This window comes from Balaenoptera acutorostrata, chromosome 8, assembly GCF_949987535.1.
Source record: "Balaenoptera acutorostrata chromosome 8, mBalAcu1.1, whole genome shotgun sequence".
Taxonomy (NCBI): domain Eukaryota; kingdom Metazoa; phylum Chordata; class Mammalia; order Artiodactyla; family Balaenopteridae; genus Balaenoptera; species Balaenoptera acutorostrata.
In genome coordinates, this window is record NC_080071.1 from 48293661 (window position 1) to 48319023 (window position 25363).

At 33.0% G+C, this 25363-nt stretch overlaps 1 protein-coding gene across 12 annotated transcripts in view; it reads left to right on the top strand.

Annotated features, from left to right (window-relative positions):
- GULP1 (GULP PTB domain containing engulfment adaptor 1) overlaps positions 1-25363 on the top strand; it is a 259120-nt gene that overhangs the window by 228637 nt on the left and 5120 nt on the right. For 7 of the 12 annotated variants that reach the window (XM_057551831.1, XM_057551832.1, XM_057551830.1 and 4 more), the window contains 6 exons: positions 4131-4247; positions 4444-4524; positions 4930-5022; positions 15946-16170; positions 18177-18315; positions 22301-22395. In XM_057551831.1, the coding sequence (XP_057407814.1) occupies positions 4131-4247; positions 4444-4524; positions 4930-5022; positions 15946-16170; positions 18177-18315; positions 22301-22395 (750 nt within the window). The remainder of the gene's footprint in view (positions 1-4130; positions 4248-4443; positions 4525-4929; positions 5023-15945; positions 16171-18176; positions 18316-22300; positions 22396-25363) is intronic. The other 5 variants (XM_057551834.1, XM_007196141.3, XM_057551836.1 and 2 more) reach the window with 5 other exon arrangements.

Genomic DNA, 25363 nt, shown 5'->3' on the forward strand with positions numbered 1-25363 from the left:
AAATTAATAAACCAAAAGTTGGTTCTTCAATAAGGATCCTCTAAAAAGACAGATCAAGGACAAAAATAAAGGAAAGCACAAATTACCAATACCAGAAACAAAAGAGTGGGTATAAGTACAGATGCTACAGTCTTTAAAAGGATACAGAGAGAAATATTATATAACTATTGTGCCAGTAAATTTGGCAAGTAAGATGAAATTGATGAATATTTGAAAAACTCCATTTAACGGAACTCAGGAGATAACAAATCTGAATATATGTATAATTCAATATTTTTTAAAATCTCTTGACAAGTAAAATAACAGATCCAGATAGTTTCACTAAGTTCTATGAAAAAAAATTATCACATAGATGCAGAAAAAGCACAAAATTCAATCCATTTGATGTAAAATTCACAATATCCTAGGAGAAGAAAGGATGTTTCTTATTCCATAAGGACGTTAAAAATCCTGCAGGTGACATCAAAGTTAATGTTGAATTATTGAATGCTTTCCTTTAAGATTGGGAACAGGGCAAGGGTGCTTATTCTCACCTCTGTTTAGCCTGGTATTAGATGTCTTAGTTGGTGAATAGTTAGTAAAAGAAACAAGAGGCATAAAGATTGGGAAAAAAAGTAAAACTATCTTTTTCACAGATGTAATGTGAATTTTTACAAAGAAAGTCCTGTGAAATCTACAAATTACTATAATTATGGAGCAAATTTAATCACAAGATACAAGGTTAATATACAAAAATTAATTGTTTCTGTCTACTAGAAAAAAATAAGAATCTGTTTACTAAAGCTCAACAAACATGAAATAATTAGGAATTTTTGAAGAAGATATGCTGAAGTCGACAAACTATTGCAGAAATTAAAGAAGACCTAAAATAATGGGAGAGAGATACCATATTTATAGGTTGGAATGCTCAATTTAGTTAAGTGGTCAATTCCACCAAATTGATCTGTATATTCAATACAATCCTTATCAAAATCACAATGGGATTTTTGGTAGAAATAGAAAATTTGTTTTTAATATGGTAATATAAAACAGTGCAGAATAGAGAAATTAATCTTGAAAGAAAAGACCAAAGTTGGAAGACACATTTTACCTGCTTTCACAGGGTACTTCAAAGAAATCATTATCAAGATCAGGTGATATTGATGTAATGATAGATAAATAATAAACAAACTAGATTGTAGAGACCAGAAATATCCACACATACGTGGGCAATTGATTTTTCCACAAATGTGACAAGACAATAATGGAGAAAAGAAGCCTTTGATAATTGGTATTGGAACAACTAGCTAAATATATGAAAAAATAATACTTAAAAATTAGTTCTTACTTATGCTACATAAAAATAACTTGAGATGGATAATAGATATAAAAGTAGAAGCTTTTATAGCCTGCTGCAAAACTTTCATTAAATATAGGAGAATCTCTCTATGAACTTTGCGTAGACAATGATTTCTTAGAAATGACCCCAAAAGCACTAAACATAGCAGGAGAAAAAAATGATACATGGGACTTAATCAAAAATAAACGTTTTCTATTAATCTATAAACAGTATTATAAAGTGAAATGGCAAGTCACATACATATATCCGAAAAAGAGTTTGTATCCAGAATATATAAAGAACTAAATATCAGTAATAAAAAGACAAAAAAACTAATAAAAAATGGGCAAGAGACTGTCTTCTACAGGGAGTTCATAATGAGTGGATAACAAAGGCCAATGATTACATGAAACTGGGCTAATATATTATTCAACAGGGAAATTCAGGTTACAAATACATTGCAATAGCATTACTCATCCAGTAAAATGACTAAGTTAAAAAGATATCAATATCTGATGTTGGTGAGAATGTGGAGCAACTAGAACTCTTTTACTGCTGGTGGGTATGTACAATGGTACTTTGGAAAGCAGTTGGCAGTTTCTTATAATGTTAAACATAGACCCATCCTATGATTTAAATACCTAGAAAGGTATTCTTTCGAGGTATTTACCCAGAGATATGAAAACATATGTCCACAAAAAGATTTTACAAGAATGTTTGTAACAGCTTTATTTATAACTCAGGACTGAAAACACCAGAAACGTCCCTTGATAGAAAAGTGAAAAATCATTTGTGGTTTGTTCACTGGATGGAAAGTAATCAGCAATAAAACGAATGATACATGTAACATCTGAGAAACTAAAAAAGAAGACCGATACAAAAGAATATATACAGTATGGCCCATTTTTATAGATACAAGGACAGGTAAAACTGATCTATGGTGAGAAATTTGAGCAACGGTTACCTGTAAGAAATGTGATTTGACTAGAGGTAGGCATAGGAGAACTTTCAAGGATGATAGAAATATTCTATATCTTTAATGATACAGTGGTTATATAGGTATCAAAACACATGTGTCAAAACACACCTGATTGTACAATTATGGTCTGTGCATTTCATTATATATAAATTTTATCCCCTACCTCCAAAAAGTGTGAGGCTTGTAGAGTCAGATATTCTGAATTTGAATCCAGGTTCTCCTCTAACTAATTATCAGATTTTAGGCAAGTTATACAACCTCACAGAATTGCAGTTGCATAAGTATTGTGGGAATAATAATAACCCCCATCTCACAGAGTCATGAGAAGCAAGTGAGGTAATATATGGAGAATATTTACCAGGGAGCTAAATGCTATCTTAATTAAAAAGACATGTCTTACCATAAAAAGAGACTATGGATTTAAAAAAATTATTATTGTAAACAAATAATTAATAATGAAGTCAAATGTTATTAGTGATGAATCAACCATATTACCGTTTAAACAATTTTCTGTCCTGTACACCTTGAGTATTTGAGGAAAACACATTGTCTTATGAAGAAGACACATTGAACTCATTTTAACTTTTTAGTATTATTTAGTATTCCTTAATATAGCTTTTTTTCTTTTCCATCTTTGTTGTAAGGCAGATAGTCCTCATATATAATTTTAGGCATATATTTTGCATTTTTTGGTTTGTTGGGTTAAACACTATAAATATTTTTTATGGCTAAACGCCTTTTTAAACAAATAGTGAACTACAAAAATAACAGTGTCTTAAGTAATCTAAGCTTTATTAAGAAAGCATATTTTCAATTTAGGTTGCACCTAGGAATCACAAAATTTTAGGATTTGCAATAGATTAGTGAAAGCAGGGCATTTTCAAGATTTAATGTTGCTACCAGTTGTTATGTCATCTGGAGGTGTTATATTAAATATGAAATATTTCTGATGCATTAAATCAATTAATGCCTTTACCAAACTTCTTTATAATGTTAATAAAGTAAATAAATCTTTATTTACTGTTTACACTGTTCCCAGTAAGACACTGTGATACCAGTTGAGATATCAATGGAGAAGGAATGAACTGGTGGACTTAGGATATTTGTGGCAGTTTCTAGTTAATAGACCAGAGACTGATAATTGTTTATGAGGCCAAATTCAGGTGACAGCTATATTATGTTCAGTCGGCACTGTGTTTTACAAAAATATTGTTTACTGTCACTTAAAATTGGGAGCTTTCCATATGAATATTCAGATTTCTGACCTCATCTCACATATTTAAAATCGACAACTCTGGGTTGGAATTGTTCATTTCCACAAGCCAGAAATTAACTGGAACTGAGTAGCAAGCAGTTGCTTCCTTTAGAGAGGGCATCCATCAGGTTTTCCACAGACACCACCCAGCCAACCTCATTCAAGTTACTGCCAGGCTCAATAAACCCTCCTCACTAAGAAAAGGAAATAAGTATCAAAGCAACAAGAAAAACTGCAGTTGGCACTATGCTTTTATTTAATAGGCACTAAATATTTGACGAAGGGAGGAAAACAAACTAGGGGAAAAAATGCTATGATAAAAGAGATGAGAAGTTGGATAGGACTCTTGCTTCCAACTTCAACAGCTATTCATTTAATTGCCAAAACATTTCTTTTTTATGTTGTGCATGGGTAGGCTTTGAATGATTATGTTAGCATAGACTACTTTGCTCATTTACTACACGTCTACCCCTAGACATTGCCCTTTTGAAATACCTCATGTTACCGTTTTTCTTGATTCAAAGAATAGTCTGACATATTATTATTAAAATGCAAATCTTTGTTTGGTTTTTACAAAGGCTGAAGAGATAACTTTAACAATTGGCCAAGCATTTGACCTGGCGTACAGGAAATTTCTAGAATCTGGAGGAAAAGATGTTGAAACAAGAAAACAGATTGCAGTGTTACAGAAAAGAGTGAGTAAACTAAGCTTGTTATTTCACATTTATGTGATGTAAGTACAGGGAAACTTGCATATCATCAAACAAATTTAGAAGGCCTGCCATTAAATTCCCCCCACACTGATTGGAACTGCTTTCACTGTGTTCCTATAATTTTTCGTTCCTGATCCCCTGCACAGTTTTTAACCATTTTATATTGAATTCCCACAAGAACTTAGTGTTCTCATGTGACTTTGCTTCACTTCCTGATGCTTCTCATGGGGATCAGAGCAGCAGAAGCAGCAGATGCTGGGTAAGTGGTTTCCCATGCAGATCAGATTCCTTTATAATTAAATTACACCCTTTCTCCACTCTCTTCAAAATCATCATAAGCAAGTTTCACTGTCTTGCGGTTATACTCCAAGATTATGGGTACAGATTGCACAGCGCTACAAGAAAACACAGAGATGAGGTATTAGAAACATGAAATTTGCACACACATAAAAACATATTTTAAAATTAATAATATGTCTTTCCAGTGACCTAGAATTCTATGATACATCCCAAGCTTTATCAAATAAATTTCTCCCCGTGCACAAAAAAATACATTAAAATTTTAAATAATATGAAATCCTATTCATTAATATAGCCAATTTAGCAGCCAATATTTTCCAAGAACAAATGTCTGAAGATTATTCAATAATCACTTGCTTTTTAGATTCAAGACTTAGAAACAGAAAATATGGAACTTAAAAACAAAGTACAGGATTTGGAAAACCAGTTGAGAATAACCCAAGTATCAACATCTCCAGTAAGTATATAGAATACGTGCATCTTTTCCTTAGAAATACGATTTCATGGTGATAAAACATGTCTGGATCATCAACTCTTCAGTATTTCAAATAACACTCTGGGATCAGTCATTTTAAACTAAATGTAGATAGAGATACAAGGTGCTAAATAAGATTAATTTAAACGTTAAAATTACCTAGACAGCTCAGATCAGAGTTGTTTTTCCATGTTGCTCTTTTCTCTTTTCTAGAATAATTCAGCCCTCAATTTGGTCTTTTCCTCTTTGTGACATAATCTTCTTTCATTCCAATTGATTACTATTTACTGAAATTGTTTTAATGACTGAAGCCAATCTGCCCTTGGAGTACTGAACTTCATTATAGAAGCTGGACTGTTAACACGATCGAATTGGTTTCTTATATTACATAGCAAGGGCTCCTACTGGGAGTGACAGAGTTATATTTCACACACTGAAATCAGTGGTAGTCTCTGTAGACAACACTCAATATTTTTATAGTTAAATTATTTACTTTTGGTTTATCACAGATTTGAAATCATCTTCTCATCTTAAGGTATGATGCCATTATTTTGTGATTTTGGCTAAGGGAATTTTTTGGGGGGAGATAGAATTTAAAACAGTTGGTATTTTTTTCTAGGCAAAATATACTTAGGAATTTTATTCTCTTTTAGAATCATCTGTACCGATAATTCTCCATTAAAATGTATATTTTATTTTACATTTAGAAATTTTAATATGTAACTTTTGGCATGATACTATGAACTGAAACACAATTATAGCATTTACAAACTTCTGAAGAGAATTTTTGTTGCAAATTTTCATTTGCAAGTCGATTTTGGTTCAATCTCTAGGCTAACTCAACAAAACCTCCTTAGTATATATATGTATGTAAATATATTTATTGCTATCTACTATTAGAATATTTCACCAGTTCATTACCATGAAGAATGTTTCTGTAAGAGGTTACATTTTGGGTTTTAAATTTGGTGTGCCATGGAAACGGGTCAAAAAACTTTTGTTTTCTTCTAAACTCACACTTTTCCATCTTCCACACTGAAACCGTTGGTATTTCCATTGCTTGGCATATAGTTTGTGACGGTGGGGTTGAGACAGCCAAGGTGAGAGAGGTTGGGAGTGAGGTTCCAATGTTGCACAGTGTACCTCTGTAATGCACAGTGAGGTGCCGGAGCATCCTTTTCAAGTTCCGGCTTTATTATAATATCGCTCCCTGTTTTTTCTCTTTACTATGATCATTATTTGCTTCGCATCAAGATGATGATATTTTCTTGCCTTCCCCATCACAAGGAACAGAGCATCAGCTCAAACTCTTCAACCTTCAGTCCCAAATGGAGCAACATTTTTTAGGTCTTGTTGAATGTCTTGTAAGCCATCCTGTGAAACAAATTAGGAGTATAAAGATAAATGAAGGGGAAGTTACTTTTTCAATCAGTCTTAATAAGGTAGTTTTTGCTGGAATTCATTGCATATGAAAAGTAGCTTTACTTCAGTCTTTATGTTTACAAAGGAGTAAAAATAAGATCCATCACCATTTTGGATGCAAAACCAAAGCTTATTCATTATGTATCTTCTTTCTCTAGAAAGAGAGCTAGAGGTATCATGTCAAGGGGCATGGTAGATTTGGGAAGAGCAGAGAGGTTTGGGACATGTTGATAGGACAGCACATCTGCCTTTTATCTCCTGAAAGCAGACACTGCCCTAGACTAGCACTGGGACAACTGAGAAGGTGGGTCAGGGTTGGGGTTATGTGTGTGCACTGGTGATCTCACATGGTTACCAAGTCAGCTTCAGAAATGGCAAAGGGCAGGAAGAATGAAGAAATGACACTCTCTTCAGTTTCCTGGACCCTCTGGCCTAGGTAGCCGTTAACAAGCCGTGAGCTTGAAAGTTGGTATGTAAATGAGCACAGACTATACGTGAGTATATTCATTTATTCAGCAATTCTCATTGGTAGAGTCAGTTATATAAAAAACAATAAAATTATTCAAATAGCCAGTTATTAGAATGGATTAACTCTCCTAAAGTTGTCGTTTAATAATTATCATAGGCATCGTGTTCGTCTCAGCACTATGTCTCAATAGAACGCTTAAAAGACTATAACTAAAAGGTTGAACTAAAAAAAGAGAAATAATTTTCTCTAAATCATTCTTTTGCACTTAATACACATGTGCAGAAAATGTATTGCCTTATTGATCATTATGCAACTAGCTCAAATTATAACTTTGCAATCCACTTATAGTCTTTCGTCATAGTAATATCTTTGTCTATATTTTCTCTTTATTTTAACTTTTAAAAAATTACTTGTCTCATAACTTTTCAGCTCCTAGAGTCTCATTATGTGATTTTCGAAATTGCTGATGCATCTTCTTTAAGATTAAAAAATAGAATTTGATGCTTAAAAGAAAGTGAACTCAACATTTTTAAATTGCTAACGATACCTGATTAATTCAAATGGTTTTGAAGATGCTGTTATAGGTATTTATTAACTTGTTTTTAAAATTTTTTTGAAGAGAATATGCACAAATATTTTTTTGCCTTTCATTTTCAATTTTAGTTATGTAGCTGAGAAATAAATTAATATAACACTAAGTCCATCTATATTTCAACCTGTTAAAATGATCTCCCTTTTTTCTGATATTAAAAATAAACTAAAATAAATAAAATTAAATTACCTACAGTTATTTAGTAAGTATGAAATATTGCCATGCTCTTAAATATCCACTCTGCTGAAGGTTTGTTAAAGATTCAAACTATTGATACTGAACTTGAAAAATAATGAAAATTCCAAGTATTTAAAATATAAATTTATAATACATGTACCTCTTGTTTAATAGCTTGCAATGGGCCTTCAGTAAAGCAAATTTCTGTAAAGTTAGAAATGTTTTGCATACGTTCTTTCTTATGAAATGTGAACATTAATTTTACAGGACACGCAGCTAGGACACCAAGTACCTCACAGAGTCTAGCAAAATTCATGCACAGTAAATGACTATTGGACTTATAACTCTGGAAATGAGATTCTGTAGGTTTTGTTTGTTTGTTTTTTTGTTTGTTTGCTTGTTTTTCTCTCAGAGGACTGAAGACTAGAATGCTCAAAAATTGCTAAAGTTTTCAGCAGTTTGTTTAAAGTATTAGGCAGCAATTAATATATTAATTGAAGGAGCATGGAAGTAAATTATGAATGCCATTATGCACACTAAAATTACAATATAGGTGGGTTTGTTAATAGGATTAATTTGTCTTTAGATTCTTGATGGGTTTTCAGTGTGTAATGGTGAGAGGAACCCCCAAGACAGATGACTCTTCACAAATGACCAGCCCAAAACAGGCCTTAATTCTCTTGAGAGCCAAATTTTCCTAAGTTGCACAGAGGTAAATAACTCTTTTGCCGACTCCAATTTGGAAGTGTTTCTCTATAAATAATTTACTACTATAGTGTGGTTCATAAAAATAAGTACTTAATACAGTAATTTTCTGAAATATCAGAACTTGCTAGTCAGACACAATATAGTCCACATCAAGCAACTGCTAGTCAAAGTAAAATAGAAGATTTATCTCTAATCTTAGCTTAAAATAGTCTCTTTGAGAAGAGGGAGCAAAGAGAACAAAAGTCGGAATGGAATCTTGGGGGTTTTGTGGCATTGAAAGTAATGTAGAAAATGAACATTTTGTAAATTACTGGTATGGATGCTATTCTTCTTGTCAGTGTGTGATGAAGTAGCAGATAAAGTCAGTTACGGGAAGAATCAGAAAAATAAGAGACATTTTTGGTAAAATTTGATTAGATAACTAAAAGATCACCAGCCATCTACCCTAGTAAGCAGTCCAAAGTTAAAGTTGAATTTCTGTAACATAGAACAATATAGTTCAAAGGATCAGGTCTTCTAATAAGAAATTTCAGTCTTATAGATATTGATCCAATTATTCTATATTAAATCATAGATTAAAAGTGTGAGGCCCTGTTGAGTAGAATCTTCCAGATGGAGAACCTTTGCACTCTAAGGAGTCACTGTGTAGGTGAGAACATAGATGTATTTCTCTAGTCTTCTCAGAGGCACCCGAAGGAAAGGTTGCTATTTCTTAGGTGCTAGCCTGCCAACCACTTACGTCTTATGTACATCAGTGTGAATTGGTCATTGATTTATTTTGAAGATGCAAACTAATTTTAGGTTCAAGCTTTTAAAGAAAATCTTCAAGAATCCTAAAAAGTTCTTTCAAAATTTACAGTTGTGTAAATTTTAGTTTTGTTTTTATTTTTCCTAGTCCCACTAAGTCATCACTGGTATCTTGAAATAGCAGCTTGGTGACATATTTTACGTATTAAGATGCATATCACTTTGATTTTTATTTTCTCACATTTGCCAGTTGCATACATTTGATATAGTTGTGATCTGTTATGGCAGCTTGTAACACATTTGTTAAACATCTTATATGACCATATGATATTCTAGGCCCTTGGGTTTTAGCAGTATATGAATTGCAGCTGCTATGAAACTTACATAGTATGGGGAAAGACAGGGAGATGGGTAATAAACCCATAGCTAAATGAATAAATAAATGTAGAAATTTGGATCTTATATAAGATCCAAATGAGTAAATATGAATAAAATATAATAGAGCAGAATTGAAGAGAATGGGAGCTTTTTTTTAGAGACAGTGATCTGGGAAGTGCATTCTGAGAATGTAGCATTTAAACTGAGACCTGAATTTAAAAAAGTTAGTTAATACAAAGGGCTGAAAACAGTGACAAGAACTTTGTGCCTGGAGCATAGTGACAAAGAGACAAAAAAATTGAAGAGAGTCAGAGGCTAGATTTTATAGGGCCCTGTAGGCCATGTTTGTCTGTTTTCTTTAATTGCAGTGAGAAGTTACTCAAAGGTTTTTAACAGATCTGGGGATCAGCTGGCTGCTGTATGCACCATGGGCTGTAAAGAGGCCAAACTGAGGTCCCCAAAACTGTCTAGGAAGCTATCTCAGTAGTCTAGGAGAAGGAGAAGAGTAAATTGGCCTAGAATTCTATCAGTGGGGATGATGTATATAATAGCTTGATATATTTTGGAAGTAGAACTTGCAGGATTTACTGATGGATTGGCCGTGGACTGTAGAATAAAAGAGGGTCAAGATTGCCCCTTAGGGTTTTATCCCGAGCATCTAGGCGGTGTTGCCATTTTCCAAAATAGATGTGACTTGGGGGAGGTGAGTGATAACCAATCAGTAGTTCACTTTTGCTCGTGTTACTTCTGCCTACTGGGTGGCCGATGAAGACATAAATTAAAAGTTTGAATATTCAAATCTGGAATTCAAAGAAGAGGTCTGGCCTCATGATACAGTACTTGAGTTTAAAAGTTTACTCTTTTTCTATCATCATTTGGACTGTTGTTTATTGTTTTAGTTAATACACCCAGTATAAAATTTAGTGTGAGATTATAGAGTAATTTAGTTCTAGCTAAGGAAAGCAAAATACTTTTTTTTTTTTTTTTTTTTTGCTCAGGATTAAAATTAAAAGACATTCCTAACTACAGGAATGTATATTGTTAGTATATATCCCAAACCCTTTTCTCACTTAAAACCAATTCCTCATAATGAATGAAGGACTACTCCTATTTTTCATTTTTTCATGTGTAAACTGACGTGCTGTTTTGTTTTGTTTTTTTGACGTGCTGTTTTTAAACTTGTTCTTAACAAACAATGCTTACAGGTCTCCTAAATATCACTTGAATGATTCAATCTTGGGTTCCTTTTCTGGCAAATGAAATATCCTTGATAGTACATATATTACATACCTCTGTATCATACTGAAATTGTGGAAATCTTTTCATTGGTTTTAGAAATTGGGTCTTCATTTTATACAGTCATTTAGATATACTGAGTAATTTCCGTTACTTGACTGTGCTGTTTTCTTTTTGCTGTGTTCTAGCGGTTTGGCAATAGATTAGAGGTTAGGTTTTCCACCGTTTGGTACTAATTAACTAGGAACAATCTGATTTCCATTTATTACATAAACATGGCAGTGCTGCCTGTATTTATATCAGAAAAAAAGGGTTTATTCTGCCCTCCTAGCCTCATGAACGCCTCTGGAAGATTGTTCCATTATAAGATGTGGGCATAGCAAGTTAAATCAAATTGTTCTTCTGGATTCTTGTGTCTGGATGCTTGCATTTTACTTTTCTGGCTATAGAAGGTTTTAACCAAATCAGACCTTTGCCAGGAAGTTAAATGAATAAAATTGTAGTCCTAAGAAATACTGGACTTTCTATTGCTGAGTAAAATAAATGTCTCCCTTTCAATTAAACCAAGTGTTACTGGATAAAATTCTACCTTTACATAATCAACTGTTTGGCCACTGATTAGGCTTGATAGGACAAATTATAACCTAAACTGTGTATTTCATTGTGGGTGAATAAAACTGCCTATTTATCTTCCTCTGGGGTTTTCTCAACTGCTATTGAAGTCAAGATGGACAAGAGCAGATTGTGAGAACTCTCAATTATACAACAAGCCAAATGTGAATCTTTAAACAAAGGCATACATTTTAAACATGAACATTGATTCAAGAACGTTTGTTGCCCACAAAAACTGATGACCGGTTCACAACTTTCACAATTGTTACTTGCACAAATGATGGTTCTAAAGAAGTAAACCCTGTGTAATGGGAAGAAAAATATACCTGTATTTCATTCCACTTCTGACTGTGAGTACCTAATCAAGTCATTTGATCTCTCCTTGTCCCAGTTTTCCTCTTTGGGATATGTGGATGATGATATCCATTTAACTTGCAAGATTCTTGTAAGAATGTGTAAGATAATAGGTCTTACAACTAAGAGACCAATGTAACCAAACTGTGTATCTAGAAGTCAGAAAAAATAACATACGTGGAGCTATAAATTCTAAATTCTAGAAGTTATTTATCTTTTTTAACACCTTTATTGGAGTATAATTGCTTTGCAATGGCGTGTTAGTTTCTGCTGTATAACAAAGTGAATCAGCTATACATATACATATATCCCCATATCTCCTCCTTCTTGCGTCTCCCTCCCACCCTCCCTATCCCACCCCTCTAGGTGGTCACAGAGCACCGAGCTGATCTCCCTGTGCTATGCAGCTGCTTCCCACTAGCTAGCTATTTTACATTTGATAGTGTATGTATGTCCATGCCACTCTCTCACTTCGTCCCAGCTTACCCTTCCCCCTCCCCGTGTAATGGAATAGAAGTTATTTTTGAAGCTTATTTAAAAAGTGATGCTGAAAATGTGCCATAATAGTGAACTTCAAAAGAATGAATCAGCATGACAATACAGAAGGATTTGCTAGAACATTTTACATTACCTTTATATTTCCCCATCTTTAGTGTTTTTTTTAATAATCGAAGTATCTAATCTTTAATGCAGTTTTTTTGTTATTGTTTAGATGTATTCAACATTAACTGATAGGATTCAAACGCTTTTATGACATTTCACCATTGTCATGTTTAGGCAAAGCTCGGAATTGAAATATTCACCATGGCCTAATGCACCAAGCCTCTACTTACTGAAAGAAAGAGCTATAAAACTACAACAACTATGAATCTCAAATATGAGCCCTCATTATTAATATGTCTTAATAACCTAATAACTTCTGCATAATTAACATGTAATTGTTGAACATAGAATTCCTCATTCCCCTTAGAATAATAATTCAGAGGCTGTGCACCTTCCTGAAGACCAAAGCACTTAGAATTATGAGCATAAAAGGATTAAACAGTAGTGCCATAAACTTCTGTAGGAAACTCCCAAAATTTTGATCTCTAGCCATCTGTCAAAATACTGACAGAAGGCACAACATAAAAATATCAAGCCATTTTCATCTGAACTATGTATTTCATTTCTTAAAAAGAAAAAAATCCTCAACCACTTAAAAATGTAAGATTAAAAAATGACTAGTTCCTGAACCCTTAAATTTAGAGACACTACTCAAAATATTTATCCAGTGCCAAAAATGCCACTGTATACCATTTAGGGGCTGTAGTCACATAGTCTTATTTAATAAGTGTAATAGTTTGGTGCAGAATCAAATGCTATTGAAATATGTCTATATACTTAGATTTCATTCTTATAAGGAATCAGATGTAACATCTAATTCCCTGACTTGAATTATTTCTAAGTTAGGAATGACAAACACAAATGTCAGCAGAGCCCAGGCTGTGGCCTAAATAAATGTGTGAAATGGGCATGTGTGGAGTGAGGAGTTGGAGAGCAGACACCAACTTAAAAGGCACAGCTATTTGCTCAATACCAGTCTGTTATTTTTACGCAAGTTTGTGGGTCCACTTTCTTGATTTTCTAACTTCTAAACAAACTCTCTGGATTTTAATGTACAACCTCTTAATATTAACCTGTAAGCAACTGAATCAAGTCCTATTTTAAAGACCTATGTGACCCAAATAAAAAACCTTAGTTGACCAAATCTAGATTACTGATGACCCAAAGGAAAATTGTAATAATTAGTGTTAGAGTTTTAAACTTTAGATACCAAAATTATTGATAGATAGCCCTGCTTTACCATTTTGAAAGTGAAAATACTTCTTAATTGGGGTATTGAAATATTTGATTATTTTCATGTTATATACATTCTTCTTTTATATAAGTATACTTTCTCAGAGGAAGTAGAATACAAATATTAACACCATGAGAAAACACTAGAGCACTTTTAAGTTAGGTTATGTTGGCCCTCAGTTTGTTTTGAGGCACCTGGTAAAGATATTTTGATGAATACAAGTCATAAAACAATATAGAGTACTCCCATTTATAAGCCAAATGATACCAAGGACAACTTCCACTTGACATCTTTTTACGTTTTACTCAGTACAGACATCCTTATCAATTTATAGTTTAAGTTAAAAAAAGTTTCTGTAGTATACATTAAACAATAAATATTCATTGACATTATATGTCAAGTATTCTAATTTGTTATACAGAGTATTTTAGAAAAACAAAGCTTTGTCCACCATGAGCTTACAGTTACCTATAATTAAATAAAAGGTGGCCACCAACTACAAAAGTTTACAGTGAATTATATAGACCATGAAATAGATCTTAAAATTATATACATACATGCATACATGTATACATATCTATAGACAGATACATCACTATAGAGATCAGTAGGGAAAGCAATCATTATGTAACTGTATATGCATATTAATAGAGTGATAAATTACATAATTCAGACCATCAGAGACTTGCTTCCATACTGAGTTCTTTCCTCAACTTAAATCTCTCACTTTACGCTTCCATTTTTCCCCCTCTGCTTCCTGAAATGTGTGAAGAGGTGACTCCTAAAGATTCTTTCAAAGTTGTTTCTCCGAACTATAATATTAGTTACAACCTTTCACCATGAGGTTTATCAAAAGCCAGATTTGTGTTGGCTGCCTCTGAGTCCTATTAGTGTTGAAAAATCTCTGCAGTGTGACTTGTAGCTGAGAAGGCTGTCTCCAAGTCAAATCCTCTAGGCCCTACAAAGTTACAAAGGCTTTCCATGGCAAGCCACATGGGAGAAAGCTGCCCTCCCCACCCCAGATTCAGTGCACTGCTTGGAGGAGTTGTAGTCAGGGACTCAGCCCCCTTCGCCACCCAGGCTGGCCACACTATTATGCATTAACTGCATTCCCAGCCCAGGTGCCTCCATTCAGAGGCCTCCTTATTGGAGGCCCTTGGCCAAGGCCTCTCTTAAGTGCTTCATCTTTTGGGGGCCTTGAAGATACTTTTCTCCACTAAGATTCAGTTTTCAGTATTTTCTACTCCTAGTTCTTTTCCCTTTTCTTCCCTCTGCACCCCCATCTCCCCCTCCCCAAAACAAAGCAAAACAAAACCAGCAGAAACCTTTTGTTCAGGGCTCCCTCCGGAGAGAGATACTGTCCTGCTTCTGTAATGATACTCCTGACCTTTGCCCAGTGCCATTCACTGGGGAAAAATGGGACATTGATGGAACCAGAACCTTCTTTCTGGCCTCTTGCTTACACTCTCATTGTAAGTGAATAAAGGCTCAATTATTACATACTTTCATTTTGGTTGTTGTTTTAACTGACCACTCTGACATCTGGCCACTCAGCTCTGTCCCACTCAGTATTTGACAGTAGCTTTCCATGATGTAATGGAAATAGCTTCCAAAACTCATCCAAAGACTGATGTGCAGACCCAGTACAGTGTACTAGTTGCTTATTATTATTTATTATCTCTCTGATTTACTTGAGACGCTTGACAGCTCCCTCTGCCCATCCCTCCAAAATTTTACCATTTGGAACTTACTACCTATAGAGAGGACATGATGATTGGAGTCAGATTGTTTTGAATTTTGGCTTTGCTTCTTACATACATAGGAGTAGCTCATAAAGAGTTTATGGGCCTTGATTCACCTATCTTTATTATAATATGGACGCAATATTACTAATACTAATACTTCAAAAGAATTTTTTGAGGATTAAATCTAAAATGTATGTTGTAGCCCTTTTTGAAAATTCTACAAAGTCTTAACTTATACCAGACTTTACTCCTACTGACATATTTTTTTCTTGTTGATGTCCTTCCTTTTCCCATCTCAGTACACAGAGGGTCTCTCAGAAATAAATCTTTAGGCATTTGTCATTTTTCTCTCCACTTTCTTCCTCTCAAGTCATATTCAATGTGATATTTAATTTAAATATCTAAAAATGTAATATTTCAGTGAAAAATCATCAAATTAAACAATCCAGAATCTGAAGACTCTTGCAATAGGAAAAAATCTACTCAAACTGTTTGTTTTAATTTTAGTAAAGTTATTTTGAAAGTACTTTTCACAAAATATCCTAATACATTTTCATATATACTTTTTTCTTTTTCCTCCACGTCTTCTTTCTTCTCCTTAGTATATTTTTCTGTCATTCCTTTACAGCTGCTGCACAAAATGTCTGATCATGAGCAACACGGGTTTCAGAGATGCTCACCTTCTTTCTGGCGTAGAACTGATGATTCATCTCCCTGTCTAAATATTTCTTCCATTACTGTCACTCCTGTCAACTCGCCTGATTCCAGACTATCATTGGGACTGTTAATACCACCACCTTCTAAATGTGGCCTTTCCAAGCCAATCAGTGAGAGCAGCATCCCAAGACCTCATGTAATTCGCTAAATAGAAAATTCTTTTTATTATCCCACTTATTTTTTTAATTCTGCCAGAATATGCCATTTATATAGTAATGAAAAAATCAGGTATGTCTTGAATCGATGTGATGTGATCTGGGGCCCTTGTGTGCCATTTTTGCATCCTTTGGTCAGCTGATATCAGAGAGTTTCTAGTAGAGAGTGGTGGTCCAAATCCACAAAAAGATGAAATAGGACAGGGCTTCCCTGGTGGCTCAGTGGTTGAGAATCTGCCTGCCAATGCAGGGGACACGGGTTCAAGCCCTGGTCTGGGAGGATCCCCCATGCCGCAGAGCAACTAGGCCCATGAGCCACAGCTACTGAGCCTGCACCTCTGGAACCTGTGCTCCGCAACAAGAGAGGCCATGATAGTGAGAAGCTCACGCACCGCGATGAAGAGTGGCCCCCACTCGCCACAACTAGAGAAAGCCCTCGCACAGAAATGAAGACCCAACACAGCCAAAAATAAATAAATAAATAAATAAAAATTTAAAAAAAAAATGAAATAGGACAGGTACTTTCAAAGATCCATCAGATATAGCAATTGGGAAATTAGGCCATTGTTGAGACTCGCAAAAGCTGTTTCAGTAGAGTTCAGCGAAGAGAGCAAAGTCTGGAATGATCTGAGTTGAGGCTTGGATGAAGTAAAAGGGCAAGAAATGTAATACCTCCTTCAAGGACCTCAGCTTTGAAGGGAAGGGAAAGAGAGATGAGAGACGAGAGGAGTAAAGAGGCACTGGGTAAAGACCTTTTTGGTTGGTTTGTTTTAACAACAGTCAAGATCTGAGTATCTTTATATCTTGACAAAGAGGAGAGAGATGGAAGCCAGGGGAAATTGAGAGAGAGGTTGATTAGGAGAAAAACATTCCTGAGTAGGAGGAAAGAGCTGAGGGATAAAGTTGCCTCCAAGTCTTTGGATAGTATTTGTAACTGATAGACTATCCATTAAAGTTAAAGTAAGTTGCTAAAGAAAGGGAGATGACAGCAATTTTCCTGCATGAAAAAATGTACTAACAGGTTTATTAACTGAATAGCAAATCTATCACTCTTTACACACAATCAGCCTTTTTATCTTCACTACCTGCATCATCTGTGAACCAGTAAATAAATGTATTCTGAGAACACAAATTATAATATGAACCACTCTAAGCAATTCTAAACAATGTTCATGTTCTTATAAGAAAAATAAATTTTTCTCACTATTTCTCTCCAAAATGGGAATTCTCTTTCTTTTATATCAATAGATGATATATATATATATATATATAATAATTTTTTTCCCTATATGACAATCAAAGTGATGATTGTCTCATTCTTACATTACATCCTAGCCCAGACTGGCCCAGATAACTTAATCATTTTGTGATTATAATTTATTTCACAAGGTAGCTATTTATTGTAGAAAACAATGAAATCTTATTCTAAGAAGAAAAGTCACTGCAATGAATATAATAGTTGGCTCCATTACAGTTATAAGTACAAATTAAAATAGACTCCTTAAAATGTTTTTAAAATCATTATCAATTGCTTTTGAATGGTTATATTTAAGATGCATTGCTTATGTTCGGTTATTTCTGTCTAAATCTTGTAATCTTGTGCAAAAGACATTACTGAAATCAGGGTTTTATGTAAATAGTTTCTAACATGTTTTCAATTCTCTGATATAAGTGGCAATTATTTCTAGATATACAAAAAATCCAACATATCTTTTATATCTGTCTAGAATAGTATTGTCACCATTTTTGCCATCATCTTTGAGAACATTTTTGCAGAAGTTTTCTTGCCAATGATCATTTAGCATAAGTGATTGAGTCATATGAAATTGCCAATATGTAACTATTTTTGATCTACAGAATGGCAAGTTCATATGACTCAACTGCATTTTTTGTTGTGCTTATATATGTTTTATCTGTGTATGAAATATTTAACATTATAATGTGTCTACATGGAATACTACCCTAATTCATGTTATCTTCATTGCAGGCAGGCAATGTGACACCTAAGTGTCCCTCCACTGACATCTTTGATATGATTCCATTTTCTCCAGTTTCACACCAGTCTTCAATACCTACTCGCAATGGCACGCAGCCACCTCCAGTCCCTAGTAGATCTACCGAGATTAGTAAGCTTTCTAAACAAATCAATATTCTTTGCTATATTTGTGTACATTTTAAATGTTTAATTAGCACTTTATGGGAAATTATATATCTTCACAAGCTCACTAAAAATTTTAATCACCGAAGAATTATGTTTATATATATGTGCCAAATTCAGTTATTTATATTTTACTTAATAATTGAGAGTATACTACTAAAGACATCACTATTTGCATTTGAAACTATTTTATGAAAAATGATATTTTGGTATAGGGTTAGTTACCTCAGAATACAAAACAATTATGCTTATTGTGTTGGAGTTATATTTTTAATGATTAAGAACAGTCCTGTGGTAATTATTTTAATCATTTTGACTCATCATTTAGAGCTCAGTTTAAATTTTTTTTTATCATAGAGTATATTGATAGTCTTAGTTAAAGAAATATATAAATCTATGAATTCCATGATTTATTTATTTATTAACCCTATGTAAGTGTTCTTTCTTTGATATCTACAAAGCTATAAATGCATTGCTTTTCTGATTTACTTTCTGTATGTCTGGAAGGAACATAGAAGTCTCTCTGATGAAGTAGAAAGCATCTAACAGATGTTCATCGTCAATGTCTTGACTATATTTTGCTCTGTGCCCTGTCACAGAAAGTGAAAGAATAGTTTCCAATGGCCATGATCAGTCATCAGGTCTAAAGGGGCACTGAAGAAAAGAGAGTTTTACATATTTTGCTTTATTGCATCCTCTCTGGTTCACATTTGAGACATTTTCAATGTAACTCTGAAGTTTTAGCTTAAGGCTGTAAAGCATTTCAGAGCCTATAGTTTATTTGTTTCCCCTGCACAACTCAACAAAGTGCATTGCACATTATAGGTATTCAGTACATTTCAGAGGACTAAATACAAAGTAATAGCATTAGAACTTTAAAAATCAGTGTACAAAAATATTTCAATACTTTTGTTGAAATATAGTACATTTAAATTCTTCTGAATATATTTTGTGTCAATGCAAAATATTTTTTTCAAGGAAATAATCCAAAATATACATGTCATGGTGTGTTTTTAGAAAATGTTGCCAATATCCTGATATCATAATGGGGTATTTTTTGTCCTTAAGAGTGTCCTAGATCTCTTCCTTTGCCACTATTTTTTACTTCCTTGGACTACATCAATGTTTTGCTCATTCATGTATTTAATCCAATGGGTATTTGTTTAGTACGTACGCTAGACTTGGGTTACATGCCAGAATTTGAAGTATAAATTAGAAGTGTACCCACAATGGCAGATTTTAATCCGAGTAGAATATAAATTGAGAAGAGTGAATAGATTTTAAGATACTTAGAAGGAATAATCCATCAGGATGGTAACTGAGAGTTCAAACTCCATTATGATGCAGGATTTTGGACCAAATGTTGTTAATGGGAAAACTAGAGGTAGAGAGGGGGAAACTGATGAGTGTCTTTTAAACGTTAGTGAGTTTGAAATGCCTTTGGAAAATCTAGGCAGAGATGGTCAAATGGTTTTTAGGGATTTATTAATGAGAAACTGAAGTAACATCTTGCTATATTTTTTAATGTCTATCTATCCCAAATGCCAGAGTTTAGTAAATACAGCAGTATATCAATAGAAAGATTAGATAGATAGATACATAGATAGAAAGAAATGGAGCTCTGATTACCACTGTATTGTATCTATTTATCATTTATCTATCAATCATCTTCTTGTCTATCTATACTAACAATTTAAGGAGAGATTGTTCAACTCAGTTTTAATTGTAAAATTGTCTAAAACTGTAATCCAGTGGGGTTTTAGTAATAGAACTTTTTCTTTAAATGAAATCTTAAATGTATTCATTCATTTATTTTTCTTTATATTTTAAATACATAAAAGCAGAAACCTACAAGATTGTTCCTTAGTTTCTCTCCTTACTGCCTGAGAACCCTAGTAGTTCTCCAGAGCATATTTTTGATCTTCGAATATGTATCAGACTTTAATTAATTTGTTTAATATCATGTTTCCTAATTGATTATAAATTACATGAGGGAAGGCACTTGACTCTAAAGTCCTTTCCTCAACTGCTATAATCCACTGCCTAGCAAAATGTATGGCACATAATATGTGTTCAATAAATATTTAGTGGATAAACAAAAGAATGAGTGAAGTATCACCTATTTTTTATTCTTTTGCTCTTGTATTAGATTAAATAATTTTCATGTCATTAATTACATAGAAAATCTTTTTAAATTGAAAATTGGACTTATATGATTTTTTGTTACGAATTTTAGATCCGTCTGAGCTGACTAAAATATGCCAAAGAGCTCTGTTATATTTATTAATTTGCCTGGTATTGATAGGTCTACTTAATATGTAAAGTAGTACTTTCTTGACTTGTGGGGGAGCAGTGGACCCTTGAGAATATGATAAAAGTTAAACCTCTTCACAGAAAAACACAACATGCCCACTCATACAAAATTTTGCATTGCATTTCAGGAATGGTAAGGATCCCGTAAGCCCATCTGAAATCTCTGGTGATTTTGAGTCCCAACTTTAGAAAACCTGTGTAATGAGAATCTCTGTTTCTCCTGACAACTCTATTTCCTCTTTATTAATTCATTTCTTTTGACAAGCATCTACCACATGTAAAGCATTGCTTGATGTGTTCGTGGTACGGTGGTAACCAGGATGCACCTCCAAAGAACGGTTCCTGTTTTCTCTAAGTTCTGGTTTATTGCCTACAGTAAACATCAGACTGAGGAAAATAAATAGTAACAACAATAATAATACCCATCAGTTATATGTACGGTGACAGTAAATTCCCATTTGTTTAGGAGTACCCTGTCTTATTCCTTTCATCCTGGTGAAACTTGGTAACACTCCTTTCACTCTTAAAAGTGTCTTTATTTGGAAGATAAATTATATATCCTTCTTATTTATACAATACTTACCAGAACCAGGAGCTTCTAAACATTTTACATTTATTAACTTAATACATGAATCTGAAAAAAAAAAATTGTAACCAGAGAAGCAAGAATCTTTCCTAATGGGAGCCACAGAATGATTTAGAAGATATAATAGAACTCAAGTAGCATAAATATTATTTCTTACAAAGCATTTAATTTAGAGAATCTAGTTTCCTGAAAAATGAAAGTCTTGATACATTATAAATTCCCTTGCCCATATATAATTTAATTTTTTGTCAGTTAAGGCTGCATGTGAATTGACTCAGAGGAAAGAAATTCCTTAAATTTAAAAAAAAAAATTTTAAATCATAAATTAAGTCATAGTCCTATCAATTACAAACATCAATTTTAACTTTGATGCTTCTTTAGTGATTAAAAACACAATGCGGACTTTAAAATATATGCACGGAGAGCTTTTTGATACTCCATTACTGCTATTTTTTAAAAGAAATTTGTTTTGGGGGATAAGAGGCATTTTTAAAGAACCTGTCTCATTGTGGTTATCTAGGAAGGTGATGTGATTTTATACTGCATGAGATGATGTGCCTTAATTTTTTTCTGGCTAAAAGGTGAGATTAAAGTACATGAACTGTGAGTTAAACTACTTCCTAATCTACTAGGTCCTACATATTGCTTCGCTATTGTGTTGCAGAGTCATCAATAAATGGAATAGAGAAGTTTCAGTGAGTAATACGTTAATTTTAGTACATTTAAATTGCTTTAGTAAAGTGTAGGTATTGTAATATATTAATTATGAAATATTTGGTGAATTTGATATTGTCTTACTTAAAGACACAGAAACCTCTCTGAATAATAATTCTTTGTCACCAAATAGTTTTTAAATCGTTATAAAAGTGGATCTTTGCTTCCTTGTTGGTGTTTAGCTAGTCTAAGCTCAGGAAAGCCCAGCATAAAGTGTACGTGTGGATAGGGGCTCATTTGGTCATGCAGGTGCTTCTTTATATAGTCCTGCCTTTGAAACCTAACTCACCCCAACTCACTCCTTGTCATTTCATAAACTAAATTATTTTCTTCCTTTTAGAACGGGACCTGTTTGGAGCAGAACCTTTTGACCCATTTAACTGTGGAGCAGGGGATTTCCCTCCAGATATTCAATCAAAATTAGATGAGATGCAGGTGACTATTTTAACAGATTGGCCCATAAATATTTTTTTTTTCTTTTTTCTATGGGACTAAGAGAATGTTATTTCTAAAACTACCCTTCCCTTGAACTATTATCAACTTACTTAAAATAATTACTTTAAAATAACAATAACATACATTTAGTCCTAAAAATACTCAGACAGATGCTAAAGATAAGGTTTCGTTGTGTTTTGTTCTTAATGGTGCGATTTACAGTGGCAAAAACATGGTTCATTTTTTTATACAAAATAACATAAATTCTTCATGAGTTAATTATTCAAAATCCAAAAATTAAAAGGTCATTGCACTAGATTTATAAGATTTGATCTCAGTCTTAACAGTTATGAATTTCAGAATTGTGAATGGGTGAAGGAAAATCTTTGTAAGAATGAAATCAGTCTCTTAAAAAGAAGCATTGTAAAGGGAGTCAACTGTATGGTGATGGTCAGAAACTAAACTTTTGACGGTGAACACACTGTCCTGTATACAAAAGTCGAAATATGATGTTGAAATTTCACACATGAAATTTATATAATGTTATAAACCAATGTTACCTCAATTAATAAATAAAGCTGAGAGCTAAAACGAAGAATTCCAAAGGAGGAGGGGTATAAAATAATAGGAAGCATTGTAACTATAGTTCATAACTTCTGGGCTCTTATTGAAACAGCAGACACCAAATGACAGCTTCCTTAGGAATGTAGTCCAATTGGGTTTTCATTTCTTTCTCTCCCTTTTATTTTTCAATTCTGAATTGTTCTGGAAGTTTGAAGATATTGGTTTTAAAAGCTTTGTACAGTGGGCCATGATTAGTAATTAGTCTTATAAGCACTATAATAAAGTCTTCTCTTTATATTTCCCTTTACATTTTGATGAAGTTATTATATCCTATTTTTCATCAAAAAGACGATATATAAACGGTAGAATTCAGGCAGAGACCAATTATATGAAGCTGATTGAGAAGATGTGATGAAGAGAAGGAGTGGTTTTTATTTATTAGGCCTGGGTTAATACATTCACTCTCTATGCTTCATTTCCTGGAAAAAAAAAAAAGTTGAGGGGTGGATTATGATCTTCTAACACTGATAAAACACTGCTTCCTAGAAAGATAATAAATATCCTTTCACTGATTTTGAACTGAAGGTGTGAAGCAGTCTTCTTTTCTAGGTATTATGTGAATTTCCTTATTATTCTAGATATAATAATGCCTCTGCATTTTAAAAGTTGGATTGTTTAACATACCTTGAGGTTTTTAAAGAATATGTTAAAACAAAAATTTCTCAAGTTGGGTGATTTATAATTCCCTTTTGCATGAAAAATTATTTTAAATCCTTAATATTGACTTAAACTATTTCTATAACATTTCTTAAATATTTTCAAAAAAAGTTATATACATTTTATCCTTATAGTTCTTATACAACTATTAATTCAAAACTTATAAATTAAAAAAAAGCAAAATTACAACACCTAGTAAAATTCAGATTAAGGACTTTAATATAACAGCATGGATTATTTTATTTGGCTGAAACTAAAACCACCAACATCATACTTCTGTTGATATCAGCGTGTATCTTGTTTGATGACACAATTTCCCCACATCTTTTCGATAGTTAAAATACTACGAGACTTTCATTCAAATAGTGCATGATTATTTAGTGAGAATGCTTTATTTATTTCATATGAAATAAATTTATTTTCCTTTTCATTAGTTTTACCAATTATGTTTGTACTACATTGGGACTAATGCTTTTGTAAGAACAAAAACAAACATGGGCACTGTTGTGGTAGTATTTGTTCTCAAAGGTTATACAAAACACAAAGAGTTTCTATTAATGTTTTTTTTAGATTTTCGCACAACAAATGTTTTCTATAGATGTTTGAAGATAAGCCTGTATCTCCAGATTTTTGTAGAAACCCAGTTTGAGAAACACTATATTGAAATGATTTAATGATATGGTAGTCAAATAATGTTACACTGTGCTATTTTTGCTTTTGTTTTTGTTTTTGTCATTTCTAATATATTCTTAATGTCTTTTTTACTCTTTTCTGCTTTCATGGTGGGTAGCGCCAGAGATGGTTGGTATATTATTTTCATAATAATTTTAAACAACTTATAACTTCTTAAAGCTAAACCTTAATATTTGCATGCTTTATTTAATAAATATTCAAAAAGCAGTCTCACATGTATATGTCTGATTATTAGTTTTGTTTAAAGAGGTTTTATAACCCATATTTGAAGTTATTTTTGCAATGACTCAATCACTACTGCATTGTCCACCTCATTGCTTGTCAGTTCCTTTTAGTCCACGATGTGTTTGCAAGATCACTTTAATTAAAGTAAAATAATATTTTATCTAAAGTTTATAACAACTTTTGTTATTAATCTTGTTAGCCTAATTAACTGAATGCACATATTTAGCTACTATTTTATCTTTGCATATAATGTAAAAACTTAATACAGTATAATGGGTTGTATAGACTACATTGAGTTAATAAGCCTAGTGAGTTTTGGATTTTCCTCTTTTATTTACAGAGGAAATCATAGAAATATCTCATGAATGTAAGAATTTAAACAGAAATGTTAAGCCATATTTTTTTATAAATTGTTAGAAAATTAGATATTTATTTGAAATCAATTATATGCTTATATGATTTGACATAATTTAAACTTCTTAGTACATGTCACTGACAGGCAAATCAGTTTAATAGTACTGATAGCCCAGAAGTGTACCTTGTATGTTATAATAATTTAATACATTAAAAAAGGAGAATGACAAGTCAATGAAAGAATTTTGCCTTAAGTGATGTTGAGTCAACTGGTTAATAATTTAGGAGAAGATCAATGTATAGCTGAAACGTACAACAAATACTCAGATAAATTTTAGAAGCCTTGGGCAGTTTAAAATTTTTGAAATACAATTAAATATATATCAGACTTTTGAAATGGAAAGAAATTTTTATA